This window comes from Sarcophilus harrisii, chromosome 1, assembly GCF_902635505.1.
Source record: "Sarcophilus harrisii chromosome 1, mSarHar1.11, whole genome shotgun sequence".
NCBI lineage: Eukaryota > Metazoa > Chordata > Mammalia > Dasyuromorphia > Dasyuridae > Sarcophilus > Sarcophilus harrisii.
This window is the reverse complement of record NC_045426.1, coordinates 534,998,932-535,018,975: the sequence shown is the minus strand read 5'-3', so window position 1 is coordinate 535,018,975 and position 20,044 is coordinate 534,998,932. Positions and strand designations below refer to the sequence as shown.

General features: G+C 36.3%; 1 protein-coding gene across 1 annotated transcript in view; it reads left to right on the top strand.

Moving 5' to 3' along the window:
- Positions 1-15,155, top strand: part of SCGN (secretagogin, EF-hand calcium binding protein) — a 65,740-nt gene extending 50,585 nt beyond the window's left edge. The window contains exons 7-11 of the mRNA XM_023496306.2: positions 1,208-1,263; positions 3,149-3,194; positions 5,426-5,485; positions 10,861-10,929; positions 14,543-15,155. Coding sequence (XP_023352074.1) covers positions 1,208-1,263; positions 3,149-3,194; positions 5,426-5,485; positions 10,861-10,929; positions 14,543-14,671 — 360 coding nt within the window. The 3' untranslated portion in view covers positions 14,672-15,155. The remainder of the gene's footprint in view (positions 1-1,207; positions 1,264-3,148; positions 3,195-5,425; positions 5,486-10,860; positions 10,930-14,542) is intronic.
- Positions 15,156-20,044: the final 4,889 nt, after the last annotated feature.

The following is a 20,044-nucleotide window of genomic DNA, read 5'->3' as shown; positions in this document are numbered from 1 at the left end:
TTTTGAAGAACACCACACCTCTACTTTAATCAATGACAAACAGCCAATTACTCTAGCATTCTATGATTCCCTCTGATGGCTACAATCTCCTTTAAATATTCATGGAATACTTGTTGAATTTTTCTAAAGTCTTTATGCAAAATTATATATTATTGCTCTCATTTACTCACTACTGATACTTGTAATACTCTCTACTAATAAAAATCTCTAGTACTATTGCATCTCCCTTCTGATTGATGTTGTTCAGTCATTTTAGTTGTGTCCTACTCTTTGTGACCCTATTTGGAGTTTTCTGGGTAAAGATGCTGGAGTGGTTTTTCATTTCCTTCTTCAGCTCATTTTACAAATGAGAAAACTGCAACAAAAAGGGTTAAGTTTCTTAACTTGCCCAGGGTCACATAGCTAGTAAGTGTGACAGATTTGATTTTAAGATGAGTCTTCCTGACTTCAATGCCCAGTACTCTATTCACTATAGCTGTCCTCCTAGATTGTAATGCATATAAATGCAAACACTTTTCTACCTAAATTACTAGGTTCTCAGTTAATAAATACTTGCTAGATTAAATGGATTGATAGGTACTACTGTTTCTCTAATACTTGCCCCATGCTTCTCCTCCTGGCTCTAGTTCATCTATTATATCCAGATATATCTCCCAACTTTCTCAATGATTTCATGCCTAATAGTTTCCCTTTCTATTCCATCCCCTGAAATCATCCTGTAGGACTTCAGTATTTGTGTTGGCAACTGCTCTCAATTCCTCAAACTCCTCAATTTAGTTCAATTCTTTAAATTCCTCAATTATCTTTTCCTCCCTTATCACACCTTAGGCCTTATCACATGAAAAATTTCACCATCTCCAAGATTTCAAAGTTCTCCTTTTAGCCAAAAAGTCCTGCCTTTCCATTCTCATCACAATTCTATTGCTTCAACACATCACTATTATCCCAGCCTGTGCTGTCACAGTTGTTTGGAGAGAATGTTCTCTGTTGTGCAGCTGAGATATTATATATGGTTGGAGGGGAGAGGAGGACGGGAGGGCAAGGAATAGAAAGGACAACAATCTTAGTAACTTTTTTTGACATGAACTTTCTTGAGACTATTTTGAAATACCTTTCCTACTTTGTTTTACACAGTGCATACCCATAGCTTTGCTTAGCCAAGTTTATCAATATCATCCTTTTCACAGTTATTTTCCCTTCTTTTCAGATGAAGATCTTTGACAAAAACAAAGATGGCCGGTTGGATCTGAATGACTTAGCAAGGTCAGCAACAATAAGAAAATTCATTGGGTTCATAAGTAAACTTTGTAATGTTGTGATGATATGTTAAATCCCTCTTTTCTGGAAAACAGAGATAGAGTTGGGTACCAAGGGTCCTTATTTGTGGAATGATAGAGTATATGTCATAACAGGACAAATGATATCAGAGAGAAAGTGTGTTTTTCTTGTCTATTATTAAAACATTAATCTTTATATAAATTTAGGCCCAGTTCTGAGTTCAATTTCTAACAGATAAATAAAAATTAATTAAACACTTATGTGCTAGAAACATAATGAAGTGCATGTCCTCAAAGAGATTCTGTTCTAGTAGAGGAAGACTACTACAAAGAAAAGCTGGAAAGGGGGAAGTAAAGGGGTCTGTCTTTGAGTATTTGACCAGCATGTTCCAAATCTATCATTTTCCATAAGACAATAGCTTGTTTCACACAGTATTTCACACAGATTTCAGTATTTTTTAAAAGGCCACACAAGGACCTAGTTTTAAATCAGTCTGCCATTTACTAACTATGTGACTTTGAACCCTTTTAGCTCTAAATCTAGGAACCTGCAATTCATGGAAATACATGGAACTGATTTTTGCATAGGAGTGGTCATTGTAAAAGTATATCATCAACTGAAGCTGGAGAGTTTTTGCAGATAGAATATCTGTCAATTACTTTCTCTGGAAAATAGGTGTAATATTACCTACCTGGCAGACTTATTGTGATGATCACATTAGATAATGAAACTACTTTATAACTCCTTACTTGTTATAGAAATGTAAATTATTCATATTACAGAACTTTAAAGGTTCATGACCTCATCTGTACAGGTACTCCTGTCTCCAAGAACCCTGCAGTTCTTTAGCAGACAGTTTTATGAATTGTGATAGCAGAAAAATTCATTACCTGGTGATAAGGATCTCAGATAGGGGTCCTCAGTTTGAAGTTACACTAGAGCTAAGTAGAACCAGTCAGTGCTTGTACTTTGTCTATATAGCCATCAAGAAGGCAAAATCATCTCCCTTCCAACATGAGTTTTTTAATTATTATAATTATCCTCAGCAGTAAGGAATTCAACAAGCATTTAAGCGCTAGAATAATAATAATAATTAGTAATATGATTAATAATAGCTTGCATTTATTTAGTGATTTAAAGTTTGCAGAACACTTTATAAATATTATCTCATTTTAATCTCACAACAACCCTGGGAAATATTAACTATATTATTTCCATTTTGCAGATGAATAAACTGGGTAGGTGACTATTAACTTGTCCAGGGTTACATAGCTATTAAGTGTCTGAGGCAATAAAGTTATCCCTTCAACATGACTTTCCGCAACACAATTTTGATATCTTGGGTTACTGTAAGAAACCATATGGGAATTTTGGGAGGAGTTTTGTGAAAGCTACAGATGATACACAAAGGCCAACAGATAACACAGAGCCTATGACCAAGTACTTAACCCAAATTTTACAATAAGGTACTTACTTAAGCTGTTTACAACAGTCTATGAAAGAAAAAGAAAAAATATATATACTTCTTCTCTGGAAGGAACAGCCAAAAAATTTTATTCAGATTTTCCAGATCAAGGGGGCAATGTGTTCCTAACCCCTACTAGGTGGAAATAATAACTGTATTTGAACTTAGGTCTTCCTGACTCCAGGAAGAGTGTTCTATCCATTGTACTACCTAGCTGCCCCCAGGTCAAAACGACCTGAGTTGAAATTCTGTCTTTGACCCACATTGGCTATGTGAATAAGCAAATCCTCTAGACAAAGTATCTATCGTGTTCCTAAAACTTACTTTCTCGTATAACCTGAAATTATACACCTCTGGCAATAGTAATCCACAGGTGACTATGGATTTTTTTTTCCCTCCATATAGAATTCTGGCTCTCCAGGAAAACTTCCTACTTCAATTTAAAATGGATGTAAGTAGCAGTATTTTTCTAGAGTAATTCATGCCATTGTCAATTGATTTAAAGGGAAGAGGAGAAGGGAAAAAGATCATTGAAAATTTGGATTTTCACTTATCCGTTGCTTAAATGGTTCAGAGAGGATTCAGTGGAATTATAGGCTGAAATATACAAAGGGGACCCTGATTCCTAAAGGCCTTCTGTGGGAGTCACTCAACAAGCATTTATTAAATGCTTACTGTGTGCCAACCACTGTACTAAGCATTTAATAAAGGGAGGGAAATTCCACAAAAAAAAAACTGCATAATTTTTGCTCTCAAGGTTGTCTGATTCTTTCTTTCTTTTTCTCAGTAGTATTTTTATTTTTTCCAATTACATGTAAGAGTTTTCATCATTCATTTTTGTAAGATTTTGAGTTCCAAATTTTTTTCTCTTCCTCCATTATCTCCCCCTTCCCCAAGATGGCAAGCAATCTAAGTTATATATGTAACAATCATTTAAACATATATTAATCATGCTGTGAAAGAAAAACCAGAACAAAATGAAAACCCATGAGAAAGAAAAAGCAAACAAAAAAAGGTGAAAATAGAATGATTAAATCTGCATTCAGTCTCCCATAGTTTTCCCTCTGGATGTGGATGCCATTTTCCATCTCAAGTCTATTGAAATTGTCTTGAATCACTATATTGATAAGGAGAGCCAATATTGATCATCACATAATCTTGCTGTTACTGTATAAAATGTCTGCCTGGTTCTGCTCATTTCATTCAGCATCGATTCATGAAAGTCTTTCCAGGCTTTCTTGAAATCATTCTTCTCATCATTTCTTATAGAACAATAATATTCCATTAATTCACATACCAAAGATTATTCAGCCATTACCCAATTGATAGACATCCACTCATCTCAGTAGTGGCACTTCTGGGTCAAAGGGGAAAAACAGTTTGATAGCCCTTTTGGCAGAGTTCCAAATTTCTCTCCAGAATGACTAAGATCTGTTCACAACTCCACCAACAATGCTTTAATGTCCCAGTTTTCCCACATCCCTCCAATATTTATCATTATTTTTCCCTGTCATCTTAGCCAATCTTACAGGTGTGAGGTGGTACCTCAGAGTTGTTTTAATTTGCATTTCTCTAATCAATAGTGATTTAGAACATTTTATATGACTATAGGTGGCTTTAATTTCTTCATCTAAAAATTATCTGTTCATATCATTTGACCATTTATCAATTGGAGAATGACTTGAATCCTTATAAATTTGACTCAATTCTCTATATATTTGAAAAATGAAGCTGTTATCAGAAATATTGGCTGTAAAAATTGTTTCCCAGCTTTCTACTTTCCTTCTAATCTTGGCTACATTGGTTTTGTTTGTACAAAAGCTTTTTAATTTAATATTATCAAAATTATCCATTCTGTATTTTACAATGTTCTCTATTTCTTATTTGGTCATAAATTCCTCCTTTCAAGGAAGGCAGATTCTAATGAAGGAAACAAGTTGAATATTAAGCTGAATATTAAGATAACTGCCTACTGAATGTAGTCCTCTTAACCTCCAGTTAGGAGCTGAATGTCCATAAAAGGCTACATGAATAAGGTGTTATTTGAGCTAAATATAGAAAGAAAGAAAGAAAGAAAGAAAGAAAGAAAGAAAGAAAGAAAGAAAGAAAGAAAGAAAGAAAGAAAGAAAGAAAGAAAGAAGGAAGGAAGAAAGGAATGTTAGTATTGTAGGGGGAAAAGAATAAGGTGTGAGGCTAGAAAAGTAAGAAGAGACTATGTTATGGAGATGTTTAAATGCCAAATAGAAAAATTGCTATTTTTTCCTGAAGGTGATAAAGTACCCTTGGAGTTCCCTTGTAGAGCAGGCATGGAGAGTGATATGACCAGACCTGCATTTTAGAAAAATCCTCTTGGTTGCTGAATGGGGAGTAGATTGAAGTGGGAAGAGACTGACAGTGGGGAGACCAGTTAAAAAGCAGTCCAGTTGAGAGTTGATGAGACTCTAGCCTAAGATCCCATGAATGGAGAAAAGGGAACATACATGAGAAATATTGTGAAGGAAGAAACAAGATTTAGCAATGAATTTGATGTGTAAGGTGACCAGGTGGAGCTGAGGATAACACTAAGATTTCTAGACTGGGAGCCAAGAAAAGTTCAGAAGAAGATTGTAAGAATAGAGGGAAAATAAGGAGCTCTATTTGGACATTTTGTATTGTCTCTGATGTAATTTCCTTTTCTCCCAGGCCTGTAGTACTGAAGAAAGAAAGAGGGATTTTGAGAAAATCTTTGCGCATTACGATGTTGTAAGTACCTTGTTCTTTGTATTACATTCTTGAGACTTTTGAAGTGGAGTTTCAGTTAGTTTGAAACTCTTGATTTAAACTTTTGAGGTTAGAAAATTGTATAGCCACTCAGTTGAACATCATTCTAGCTCCTAGTACAAGGACTCCACATCTCTTTGAGTACACAGGAAACTCTGGCTGCAAGATTTTTTGTTTCTACTAAAGTTTACCCATAATTCCATGCCAACTGCCATTGGGGAGAACAAACTAAAAATGGTAGTTTATAAACATATCATTTTCTAAAAGTGGGCTTGTCCATCTTCTAAACAAAAAGGAAAAAATCATCAAACAATATTGATATTTTTTAAATAGTTTAATTTAAATTGCCTTAGGAGCTGAGGAAGATGAGAAAATGCTTATAGTTACAATGGCTACTGAGAAAGGCAGTTTGGAATAATGGTTTGAGAGCTGGCCTCAGTCAGGAAGATCTGAGTTCAAGCTGCATCTCTGATATATCTTGCCTGCATGACTCTAGACAAGTCACTCAACCAGTAGTACCCCAGAGAATTCTCTAAGACTATAAGTTGCTAAAAAGCTGCTGTCTGTAGTAGTGATACATTTTAATTACAAATTGGTTTGAAAAGGAAAAATAAAAAAAGACTATGTGATGCCGAATAAAATACATTTAACTGGACTGTCATATTAATGTATAACAAACATTACTGAATTCAAACTGACTACTGGCTTATGTCTGATTTTGGCAAAAAGAAATTGAACAATTGAGATAGGAGAGACATTTTAAAACAAGGTCAAGGAAAAAATAATGCATATAGAAACTTGAGACTCATGTCCCCTTATTTCCTGCTGAATTTTAATTCCATGTTTGAAATATACAATGAATCTGTAAATGGTGAGTTTGTACCTTATTTGCCAGCAATTATCCATTGGCTAATGTACATACAACTAGTTATTGGTTAAAAAAAAAAAAGTTCAGACATTTATGTGCATGAGTTTTTGCTCTATCAATTTCAAATATAAAATGAACATTTTCTTTTTTGACCTCCATTTGTAGCATGTCAAAATTTCTAAGTTAACTCTAAGTCTAATGATTCCAAGAAACCTAGCTTCCTTGAAACAAGAATTCCTTACCTCCTTGGAACTGATGCTCTGGAGAAAGAAGCTCAATTTGGGCCCTGGGTTTGAATCCTATCTCTGTCATTTAATACCTTTGTGAATGATGACAAGTAACTCAACCATTCTGAACTTCAAGTTTCCTCATTGGTAAAATGAGGAGGATGGACTAGGTGGCCCCCAAAGTACCACTTCTTGCCAGAAACTCAAGATCTTCAATGCTATGTATGGTCTTTTTGACCCTGAATTGAAAGGAGGAAATAACAATTATTTAGTTGGTTACTAAGTCTAAGATACTGGCTTTCTTGAGATTGAGAAAGAACAATGTAAAGAGAAAGGCATAGAGGGTGATTAGAAGAACTTAGCAGAAACAATCCTGACACAGAAAGTAAAATATCATGAAAGGAGTCCTGAATTTATCTAAACTACTTATCTGTATGATTCTGAGTAAGTCACTTTAACTCTTTGGGTCTTACTTGTCTCATCTCAATGATGAAGAGATTCTAGATAGAATCATAGGTCCAAAGTTGAACAAGACCTCAGTTCAACTTCCAAATTTTATATATAAGGAAACCGAGACCAAGGGAGGCTAAGTAATTTAGATAATGTCACGCCAGTAAATAAATTTCAGAGATGGGATATGATTTCTGGTCCTCCTACTCCAGAGTCTGAATTCTTTCTTTCATTGCTTCTAGTTCTAAATCTAAGACCCTCAGATTGGAAAATGGTAATGATGCAATTGGAAAATGTTGTGCTATTTAGGATTAGTAGTTGAGAAAATGAGAGGAGGCAGAACCAATATGGTGGAGTAAAAACAAGGAGGGATTGGCCCAAGCTCTCCCAAATTTTCTTCCAAACTACTTTAAAATAACACCTCGAAACAAATTCTGGAATGGCAAAACCAACAAAAAGAAAAGATGAAACAATTTTCCAGCAGGAAAGATCTGTCTCACTGGGATAAAGATGGAGCATAGGTCATCCCTGTGAAGTCAGCAGTGAGGCTCTGTTCCCCTACCCTATACAACCAATTGGCAACAGTAGCTTCTGGATTTCTTGGCCCATAGATGGAAAATAGGTCAGACAGCTGGTCAGAAGGAAATTACAAGGGGCAGCTAGATAGTATAGTAGATAGAGCACCAACCCTAAAGTCAGGAGTACCTGCGTTCAAATCGGGCCTCAGACACTTAACACTTCCTAATTGTGGGCCTTGGGCAAGTTACTTAACCCCAATTGCCTTGGCCAAAAAAAAAGAAAAAATATATTTATATATAATATGAATTGGGCAAGTGAAAGCTAATGATTCCTTGAGACATAAGAAATAAAAAAGGGGGACAGCTAAAATGGCACAGTGGATAGAGCACTGGCCCTAAAGTCAAGAAGACCTGAGTTCAAATCTAGTCTCAGACAATACTTTTTTCAAAAATTTTATTTATTTATTTTTATTTTTTATTATTATTATTATAGCTTTTTATTTACAAGATATATAAATGGGTAATTTTTCAGCATTGACCCTTGCAAAACCTTCTGTTCCAATTTTTCCCCTCCTTCTCCTCACCCCCCCCCCCAGATGGAAGGTAGACCAATAAATGTTAAATATGTTAAAGTATATGTTAAACACAATATATATATATACATATCCATACAGTTATTTTGCTGCACAAGAAAAATCAGACTTAGAAATAAAGTAAAAATAATGTGAGAAGGAAAACAAAAAAGCAAGTGGACAAAAACAGAAGGAGTGGAAATGCTATGTTGTGGTCCACACTCATTTCCCAAAGTTCGTTTGCTGATTGTAGCTGGTTCTCTTCATTACTGAACAATTGGAACTGATTTGGTTCATCTCATTGCTGAAGAGAGTCATATCCATCAGAATTGATCATCATACAGTATTGTTGTTGAATTGTATAATGATCTCCTGGTTCTGTTCATTTTACTCAGCATCAGTTCATGTAAGTCTCTCCAGGCCTTTCTTCTTAGCTGTGTGACCCTAGGAAAATCACTTAATCCTAATTGCCTCAGCAAAGAAAGAAAAGAAAGAAAAAGAAAAAGAAAAGAAAAGAAAACCATGTCAAAAGATTGTAAAGGGCTAAAACTCTTAAAAGGTGTGCTTGAATCAGACAACTGAGCATTTAAGGCTATAATTACCTATTGGACAATAACTCTATTACATATGCTTGGGAAAATGGCCCTTCTCGCTATTCCGTGCTGGCTTGATGTTTTGGTGTATACAGATAATCGTAGGAGGGATTAGAGGGTGGAGTGAGACAAGCCAGACTCATTTTGCAGCAGGATGAGGAGAAGGGAGGTTGGTGGAGAGCTTGTGGCAGTTTTGTCCATCTCCTTCACTTCCCCCTCTAAAGACCAAGGATTGTTTATCCTGACTCTGGCTGATCCTGAGGTCTCCAGGGAGCTAGCCCAGGGACTTACAAAAGATGAAAAAAAGAAGAATCTCACTGGGAAACAACTAACCTGGAAAACATATCCAAAAGAGATAATTTAAGAAGTATTAGACTACCTGAAAGCCACATTTAAAAAAAAAAAAAGAGCCCAGACATCATATTTCAAGACATTATTAAGGAAAACTGCCCTAAAACCAGAAGACAAAATAGAAATTGGAAGAATCCATCAATCCCAAAATTAAAACTCCCAGATATATTATAGATAAATTCTAGCACTCCCAGGCTAAGGAGAAAATATTGCAAGCAGCTAGAAAGAAACAATTCAAATTATCATTGAGCAACAGTCAGGATAATACAAGATTTAACACCATCTACATTAAATGATTGGAAGATTTGGAAAATAGTATTCCAGGGTTCAAAGGAACTAGGATTACAAACAAAAATAACCCAGCAAAGTACCCAAGAAATTGAGTATAATCCTTTAGGGGTAAGAGGTAGGGAAATAGATATTTAATGAAATACAGGACTCTCATGTTTGGTTCCCTGAAAAGACCAGAACTAAATAAAAAAATCTGACTTTCAAATTCAATACTCAAGAAAAGAGAAAAAAGTAAAGAGAAGAGAGAAATTATAAGGGATTCAATAAGGTTAAACTGTTTAAATTCCTACATGGGAAGATGATACTTGTAACTCCTAAGAACTTTATCATTATTAGGATAACTAAAAGGAGTATACATAGGCAGAAGGCAGAGATATGGACTATAATAGGATGATATCTAAAAATATTATGGGGTAAGAAAGAGGGATTCACTGGGAGAAGGGAGAAGGCAACAATAGAGTGGGGTAAATTTTCTCACATAAAACACAAAGTAGCTTTTATAGTGGAAGAGAAGATGGGAGGTTGGCAGATAATGCTTAAATCTTATTTTCATTAGTACTGGCTCAAAGAAAAAAAAATAACATATACACTCAGTTGAGTATAGAAATTCTTACCCTATAGGGAAATAGGAGGGAAAGGGATAAAAGAAGGTGGGGTGAGGAGCTGATAGAAGGGAGGGCAGACTTTGGGAGGCAGTGGTCAGAGAAACTGTGAAGAAGAGTGTTTATAATTCTCATGACAAGAACTTTGTGGGAGGAGCTTAGGGCATATTTGCATATGGAATACATTTGGTATACATATATGCATTTTTTTTAGTAAATATGTGACTCACTGATGTGGGTATTCCTGCCAACAGAACAGATGGCAACTCATTTATATGCTCTCATCCTATGTGACTCTTGTATGTGTCCTTCCATAAATTCTACACTCTTACAATTTAAAAAAATGTGTTTTATGTTATGTGTGTTGGGCAAAAGGAAAGAAGATTTTTTTTTATGTTCAGAACATGTTGAAATACTCTAATATGTCTCCTCTGGTACCATCTCTCTTGATCTGTTTCTAATTATATGCTTTGCCATTCTCTGAGTAAAAACATGATATTGTGGCTCTTGATTGACTTAAGACAGCCAACAGAAATGTGTGGCAAATACTTCCTGCTCTGAGTTTCTGCTATTTGGAAAGGGGAGAAAAAAAAATAAATCAATGCATTTTATTCATTCATATTTCACATAAACTCTGCTGCAGAAGTCGAGCACTCAGGATGAACAATTTCCATTTAGTTAGGGGAGATTTATTTGGGATTAATTCTTTAATCATTTTCATGTGGTATATCAGTGTTCAACACAAAAAACTAAAGTAGAAAATTACAGAATCCTGTAATCTATTGACATACTGAAAAGATCTTTGCCTTGGCCTGTCTGCCACATTTATTCTTGTATTTTCTGACTTCGTTCAATTGCTTGGACTTCTTTTCTTTTTCCTTTCAGAGTAAAACTGGAGCTTTAGAAGGCCCAGAAGTGGATGGATTTGTCAAAGATATGATGGAACTTGTCAAGGTGATCTCATGAGGCTAAGTAAATTTTTCTTATGCTGGACTTTTGCCAGAATTGCATAGTTTTAAGTGTTCATACAAGAGAGAATATCCAGAAACATTTGTCTGTTCACCATTGGACTTTTAGTAAAAATCCAAAGACATCTCCCCAAATTCTTTCTTTACCTCTTTAAAAAAAAACAACACAATTGTTATTTAAGTGACAAAGAATCTATAAGCTTCTACATAAAAAATGTCAAGGTTATCATAGAAACACTATGCTGCTTGAACATATTTCCATATTTGAGATTGTTATGCTTTCCTTGTACTCAAAAGAGTCACATTTTTGAATTTAATTCTCTTTGAAAAGATTTACTATTTGTCTTCCATTAGTAATCTAAAGGCTTCTCTTACCTCTTGTAAGGGATAGCTGCTTCTCTTTTGGAAAACAGGAGTGTCCTTGATTATCTTAATTTAGGTTATATCTCTCCAGGACAAAGTAAAGCTGAGAACTGGCAATTATCTACTGAATTTAGCCTAGATAGACAAATCCAGAAATCTAAGTTGAGTAAAAATTATACCAAATTGACTATCTTCCCTGATGAAGTTAAAACATCAATTTGTAGCTTTTCCCTTTATTTTGTAATATCAAAATAAAATGTAGATAGATGTTGGAGATATATTTGCTTAGCAAACCACAGACACTGGCAGTCAAGGAGGAACAGTGACCAATGGAAAACTGATTTTACTCCAGAGAAGTTAGCTGAGTTAGCTATCCTTTTGCTACTAAAATGAGGACTGAAGGTAGGGGTGAGAATGGGAGAAGTAGCAAAACTAGAAAAGGCAAGTATTTTGTTATTTTATTTTATATTGGGCTTCTGTGGAACAAGAATGGGTTTACTGACTGTTAACTTTCTTTTTAAAAAAAATTTTTATCATAACCTTAATAATCTTCAGTAAATTCTGTTAACTTTCCTCAGTTTCATTATGTATACTAAACCTAATTGCTTAGATTTATTTCCCACCCCCAACCATCCCCATACCCTTCACAAAGTGCTCTAAATGGGAAGTCTGCAGGCATTTCATCATGCAGTAGGCTTCCTACCTGTTTGGATAATGGTACCTGGCAATTATACAGATTTCTATATTAACTTAACTTGGAATGCTAAGGAATATCTAATAATAGAAAATGAATCATTCCTAGTCTACCTTAAACTTCTTCCACAAAAAGAAAGCCCAGCCAGACTGAAGCATTAATTCCCTTCCAATAGGACCAACTGAACAGGCAAGTTTGTCTTCTCCAGGGACTGTTTTCCTCCACAATTTAGAGAGAGGTGCATGGTCATAGGACTATTTGCTCTTCAAGGCTTTACAAATGTCCATTTAAGGAACTGAAGTTATCTAAGCATTCTCTGTATGCTGAAGTCATACATCACTAGCTAAGGCAGATTCAAGAAATAATCTGGAAGCACAGAAGCAGTTATAAATCTAAATAATTTGATTGACAGCATCTCCCTTTCTTTCTCTGATCTCACTCCAAATTTGAGAAATATCAATTATTCCTAGACAAAAAAAAATTATTCCTAGACTTTAGGTCTAAATTGAGCAGAAAAACTTCTCTGACAGTTAGACTTTTCTCATTTATTGCCCATGTAACCATGGTGATGCCTAATCCCGTAGCAAATAGGAGGCTTCTGGCTCAGGATAGTCTTTTTCTAAAAAGTTGCTGCTCCTGAATCCTTTCTTTTTTTTTTTCTGTGATCATTTTGGAATGGGAAAATGTTAGAGGTAACCAGAACCTTGGGGAGTATCCACCCTTCATTATTCAAAGGAAGAGACTGAGGTTTACTCTTTTTTCCTTCCTCTTTCTCTTCCCTTTCCTTTCTTTTTTTTCCTTGTTTTTTTTTTTTAATTGGCCCTTTAAGCTCTTCATAACCATATTCTGCCTTGACTTTCTTCCTCTTCATTCTATGCATTCTGTGATCCAGTGACAATGCCCTTTGCTGTTCCATCTTCTCTCTCCAGCCCTTTGCATTCACTAGCAAATCTTGGACATAAGAGATGGAGTGCGCCCCATGTGGGGGCGCTACCATGTCGGTAGCATTTTTCCTTCTCCTACCTCTCCCAGTTTGCTTCTCTGGCTTCCTTCGCCTTCTGTTTGAGACCATTTAGTCCTTTCAGTTGCTAGTGCCTTTCCTTCTGAGACTGATTCCACCTGTGCTGCATGTTTGCTATTTATCCCTAGTTATTTACATATTATCTCTTCCATTAGAATATATACTCCAAGAGGACTGGTACTGCCTTTGCCTCTCTTTGTGCCCTTAGCACCTAGCACATAGTAAGCCAGGCACATAGTAAAGCATTTTAAAATCTGCTTGTTGAAAGTGTCCATTTTTGCCACCCCTGATAGTGTTGAGTGGAGACCAGATCCCATAACTGACTAAGCATTGTGCACATGGAGAAGCTTCTGGCCACAAAGGGCATCAAATGGAGGATGAAGGAAAATCATAGGAAGCAATGAGAATAGGAACTGGAGTCAGACTCCCCAAATTATCCTTCTAGAGTCACTCTATCCATCTGATACCAGTGCCTGATGACAATGCTCTTTCTCTATTCTGTGGTCCGGTGAGTAAAGAATGTAAGAATGTAAGAGTAAGGAACCTCTAGAAAGATGGATATTGGTTTTCTCTTACCATAAGTCTTCTTCAAGGGCAAGAGAGAGACCCATGAGGATAAACCAACTTCCAACTGTGCAGAGCAACTTGGGACCCTACCAGGGGTCCTCAGGGCCAGATGCAGCAGCTGAGGACATTTATTCCTCTCACCCAGGGTTATGAAGTTTCTTTATTTAAAGACTCACAAAACAAAGTTTTTGTTTTTTCTATAGTCTGGCCCTCCAACAGTCTGAGGGACAGTGAACCGGCCCCCTATTTTTAAAAGTTTGAGGACTCCTGCGTGCCTAACCCATAGGAAAAGTGGAGAAATGAGAGAATAGGCTGACACAGTGACTTGTGTCTAAAGTCACATATGGATAAGACATGAAAAAGGATTCACCAGACTTGAAACCTAGATCTTCATTTTTCTAACTTAACAACTCCAATACTTTCTATCAGCCTTTATATGGCACAGACCGAAGCTGGCTTATTAGTGCCTTTCCTAAATTATGGCTTCCAAAATGGGACAGTCAGAGGTGATGGGACCAAAGCAAAGTGCAGTAGATCTGTTAACCTTATTCTGAATGCTACTTCTGTTAGCTCATCTCCAGATTACATTAATCTATTTGCATTTCTTATCATCCTGTTAATTCTCCCTACCAACTTGATTGAGTTCCCCCCCCCCTTCTACCTCTCCACCCTACCCCATCCCTGTTTGAAGGTGTGTGATTATGGCCAGTGAGACAAAACTTCTGGGAAAGTTTGGGAAATGATACAAGATTGTAAATTTGTCACCCAGAGAGACATACATGAGAATGAACCTGTTTGCTTCAGAAGCAGTTACAGTAATCCCTCCAACTGTACAGCTTCCTGCCATATCCTAACTTTTTTTCAGGATGCTGCAGGGCCCAGTCCCCAACCTGCATCCCTGTAACTACCATGGATTTTTTTTTCTGATGATCATTTTGTTTTCTTGTTGTCTAGCCCAGCATCAGTGGAGTAGACTTGGATAAGTTTCGAGAGATTTTGCTCCGTCACTGCGATGTGAACAAGGATGGGAAAATTCAGAAGTCTGAGCTGGCATTGTGTCTCGGATTAAAAGTCAGCCCCTAATCATCAGTGATCTTGATCCTGTGCTCTGTGTATATTTGTGTGTCAGCCCCTGCTGGTAGAATTGTTATCTAATCTCTACTAATAGTATTTTGGTGGGTCTCATGTAATTCTTCCCATAAATGTTCAAGGGTAGCAATGAGTGAGAGTAGGGGGAGTTGCCAAAGGGTCTTCCTTGCAATGTTGGGATAATTGTCCAGGCCTTGAAGGGAAGTCACCTAAAGAATTGGTCTCACTTTTATAAATCAAACTTTTCTGCCTCTCATGAAATTCATCTAGCCCACAATGACTACCTTTCTGACTATCTTGTTATCACTCACTCCATCCTAGGGTAGGTATTTCCTGAGCATTGTATTTTTGTCCCTTTATGGCTGTTGGGCATCCCCAGCTTCCTGTGAAGATTAAATTAGTGTGCTGTGTAAATGTCTGTTCTGTCATTTGTGCAAATAACACTGGAAATTAAAATAAACCCTGGAACTAGATTAAATAGAAAAGTCCCTGTCGTTGGTGCTTGTGTCTCATGCTATGTTTTATTTGCTGGATTTGGACCACTTCTAACCTTATGGACAGTGAGAGAAAATTTGGCAAGACTCTGGCTACAAGGTTTTCTTCACTGGGGCCTCATTGGACCTGAAGTGGTGAAAACTGAAGAAAATTAATGTTATGTTGTATTATACAATAATCAATATTATTCTGTAACATCCCATCACCCATTTTCCCAACCCCAATTTTCAGCCTAGTTTAAAGAGTCCTAACTAAAGGCAAGATTAAAGAATGTGATCAATCACTCTCCTGCAAGCTAAACAATTTAAAGTGGGACCTTTACAAGTAAACAAAGAACCTAAGTCTCCTGTCCTTGCTCTTTCTGTCAAAGTTAGGGGTGACTTGATCTCCAAGAGGAAGGCTAATGGGAAAGGGAATGGATCCTGATTGGAGTGAGGTTTTTTTTTCTTGTTTTTTATTTTAGTCCTTACAGAAAAGGTTCATGCCCATCGAGCAATTAACATTCCTTTAATTGCCAGAAAGGGCTGTGATCATCCACACCTGAAAGCCAGCCCACCTACCAATAAGAATCATTTCACCTTGGCCAGAGGAAGTCCAAAAGTGGTACAATCAGGCCAAGGTTTAAGAGACTCTGCCAGTCTCACTAGGGGTCTCTGGTCATTGGGAGAGGCCATTGACCCAATTTCTTGGTTACTGTTAGCCTAGCTAATAAATTGATCATGGCTTTTTGCTGAGACTCCAGTGTGATGCAACACTTAAATAGAAGATATCTTGTCCTGGAGAAAACTGTGCCTCAGTATCATTTTTAATCACTAACAAAACTGTCTTAAAAATCATAATTTCCACTATCAGGTAGTTATTGTATGAATAAGATTTCTTATATTCTTCCTAATTCTGTGCCAGGAGAATAAATGGACTCTCACTACAAATTTGCCAGCAAAACTTGTCTTCTAAACTTGGGGATCTTTTAGTTTTGATTTCACCCTATCTCCTGTTTCTTTTTCTCTCCCCTCCATTTTTCCCTTATTTTTTCTTTTTCTCTCTTTTCTCTTCTGCTTTTCCTCCCCCTCCTCTACCACTTCTTAATCTCTCTCTGGGTGTGTCTCTCTGTCTCTGTCTCTCTCTGTCTCTCTGTCTCTCTCTCTCTGTCTCTGTCTCTATGTGTGTGTGTCTCTGTCCCTGTCTCTCTCTCTCTCTCAATCTGTCTCTGTGTGTCTCTGTCTCTGTCTCACACACACACATACATACACACATGCAATTTCTCCTTAAAATGTTACTTCTTAATTTTTCTTCATATTAGTCTAGAAGAGTAAAGGAAAAAGATAACATGTGACCTTTTTGGATCAATGAAGTAAAATTACTAAATGCATAAGATTAAAATAAACATTTATAATTTTAAGAAAATTTAAAAGAAATAAGTATTTGGATCATGAATTTAATTCCAGTACAAATCCAGTACAAAAGGAGTACAAATCCTCCTTGTAATAGAGTCTTGTGTGAAAATGATGGTGGTCCTAGGTATAACAATACATAGCCTCAATTTTTTCCCTTACTCTGTACTTTTTCTTTTCTCTGGGGATTCAGAATCTTCTTACTTCACCCTTAACTTTCACTGTATTTTATTCACCATCTCTTTAAAGGTAAAACCTGCCCTCAGTCCCCTCCCCTGGATTACTTTCTTTTTTTTTTTTTATTTAATAGCCTTTTATTTACAGGATATATGCATGGGTAACTTTACAGCATTAACAATTGCCAAACCTCTTGTTCCAATTTTTCACCTCTTACCCCCCCACCCCCTCCCCTAGATGGCAGGATGACCAGTAGATGTTAAATATATTAAAATATAAATTAGATACACAATAAGTATACATGACCAAAACATTATTTTGCTGTACAAAAAGAATCAGACTCTGAAATATTGTACAATTAGCTTGTGAAGGAAATCAAAAATGCAGGTGTGCATAAATATAGGGATTGGGAATTCAATGTAATGGTTTTTAGTCATCTCCCAGAGTTCTTTTTCTGGGCATAGTTGGTTCAGTTCATTACTGCTCCATTGGAAATGATTTGGTTGATCTCGTTGCTGAGGATGGCCTGGTCCATCAGAACTGGTCATCATATAGTATTGTTGTTGAAGTATATAATGATCTCCTGGTCCTGCTCATTTCACTCAGCATCAGTTCGTGTAAGTCTCTCCAGGCCTTTCTGAAATTATCCTGTTGGTCATTTCTTACAGAACAGTAATACTTTCAACCAAATTAGGAAATAATTAATTAGCCAGTCAGAATTGGTGGTTACCAATTTTTCTTTCATATCAATAGAGATAACTTTATACAAAAGGAAAGGTTAAAAAACAATTGAGGAATAATAGATTTGGAATGGTTGCAGCCTAACCTGATGACAAAAGGGAATAAAATAGACTTCTTTTTCCCCTTTAACACATTTTTCTCTTGAGAAGAAGGAGAAAACACAAAGTGAATATTTTGCATGCTTAACAGAAAATGGCTTGCCTGCCCGGGCAGAGGAAAAGAATATAAAAATTTCAGGGACTGGGTGTGTCTGAAGCTCACTAGCCCACTTCAGTGGTGTTGCTTTCAGCTCCTTAGCCCTAATAATCATCATCTGCATCAGAAACTAATAAGATTTGGGGGGGGGAGAAATAGGGCACCCAGGGACAGGGAACATCACTCTGACCCTTTCCCAATACTCCACTTGACTGGCTAAATATGCATTTTCTTTATCCTTCTTGCCAGAAGCCTCTTAATGTTAAGTTTAAACATCACAGGTATTTATGAACTTTAAATAAAGTCTGTTTAACTGTCCATGGTTACTCCCTGAATCTTATATCTCTTTTAAGATGTTCATGAAACTGGTAGGTTAGGAAGGGTTACACAAAATTCTAAAAATCCACTCACAAATATTCCAATAGAAGATGAAAGTGACATATTATAGTACTTGGATGTCAAACTCAGAAATCAAGAAGTTCCTTCATTTAGCCAAAATGTCAAAGAGAGTGAATGAAATGGAAGGACTGGGGTTTAAAACAACAACAAAAAATTTATGTTATTCTGAATTTGATAAACACTAACAAACAAGAAAATCCCCATCTACAAAGAGCAGAAAAAAGAAGTTTTCATAGAAATCTGTGAATCTATAACATACAACTGGGGGGTTGGGAATTGAGTAAATAATCCATTTAACATATTAGTTTCAAAGCTATTGTGCTTATAAGTATGTCTTTGTGAACTACCTTCTGTTTGCTTCTGTGAATTCTTTTAAATGTTTCATTAACACTTTTCTTTTCTCTCTCTCTCTCTCTTTTTTTTTTTTTGGCTTCATTATCACTAACCCCTCTTCCTTCTCCCAATTCTTCTGCTTACCCAAAATAAAAATCCTTCTCATAAGAAATGAGCATAATCAAGTAAGACAAAACAATACATTGGTCAAATAAAAATATATATACATATATACATATACATGCACACATATTTGTCTCATTCTACACTTTTAGTTCATTGCTACTCTCAGTAGACAGGAAACATTTTTCAATTCCCTACAGCCATGAATAGTCATTATGTTGCTCATAATTCTTAAAGTCATACAAAGATGTTTTCATTGACTATGTTGTAGTCTTACTAAAAAAAATTTTCTCCTGGTTCTACTGGAATCCTCTCATCAGTTCCTCTGTCAGTTTTCCCAAGTAGAAAGGCTCCCTTAGTCAAAGAATGAAGAAGCACACTTCTTTGCTGGGGCCCTAGAAGGTCCAAGATTCCAAATTAACCAGAAGACTTCTACCTTCTAAAGAACATAAAAGTAGTATGACCACATGCCTCACCTCTGGCACCCAGAGCCAGAGGAGACAAATACTCACTTGATCTACAGTTAAGAGTTTTTCTTCTAATTTCTGATCTGACCAGTGATCATACCTACTGTATATCAAAGCCAACATTTCCCTTAACAACTTTTTGATTTGACATTTTTGGATGTGAAAGTCACAACTTCAACAATTTAATGTGTCACCATAGGACAAGAAAAAATCAGAAAGAGGATCCAAATATCACTGATTTCTATAGAATACTAAACTGTTTTATGTGAACAGGGATTGTTTTATGTGAATAGGACTGATCAAGAAAGGTTTTCAATTAACTTGAAATTATAGGACTTTGAAAAGTGACTCTTCTTATGTTGGGTCTGAATATGATCACTAGCACTTTGTTAAGAAAACAAAGAGTTCATTATTGGGTCTCAAAATCTGTGACTGCCCCAGAAATAAACTGACTGATTTGGAGTCATCTCTTAGTTTCTCCTAAGGAACAAGTTCCAATGACAATGAATATGATGTGGTTAGCTGGGCTTAATTTGCAATATATGGGATGTTCTATAGTAAGGTTAATGAGGGCTTGCCTTTTTAGGGCCATTCATTCCTGTTTGATGTCGACTTGATTTACCCAACTCTCACCAGTGGTTCCAAAAACCTATAGCATGCACAGGGTCACAATGTGGTAAAACCAACTCAACAAATGGGCTAAACTAGATTGAGGGTAATTGACAGACCTCAAATCTTTTAGTGAGAGAGAGATCAAAGCATGTGAAGACTTCTCTTGGCAGAACAGGCAGGCAAATGAGAATTATTTGTTCCCATTTTCTCCTCCAGTCTTCTGGGTCCTATGGAAGGACATAAGATAGGACAACGAGAGATGGCCCCAGTTACAGTGGGAACTAAGGTTTTTTCCCAGGTTTCAGTTTGTCTGAAGCAAAAAATAGTGATTTAAGACTGGATAAGAATTGAGACAAAAAATGGCCTAGTTTGCCTTCATAAAAAGGATCAATCAATCTGGGAGGGGATGATCTACTGGTGTTCCAAAGAATTTT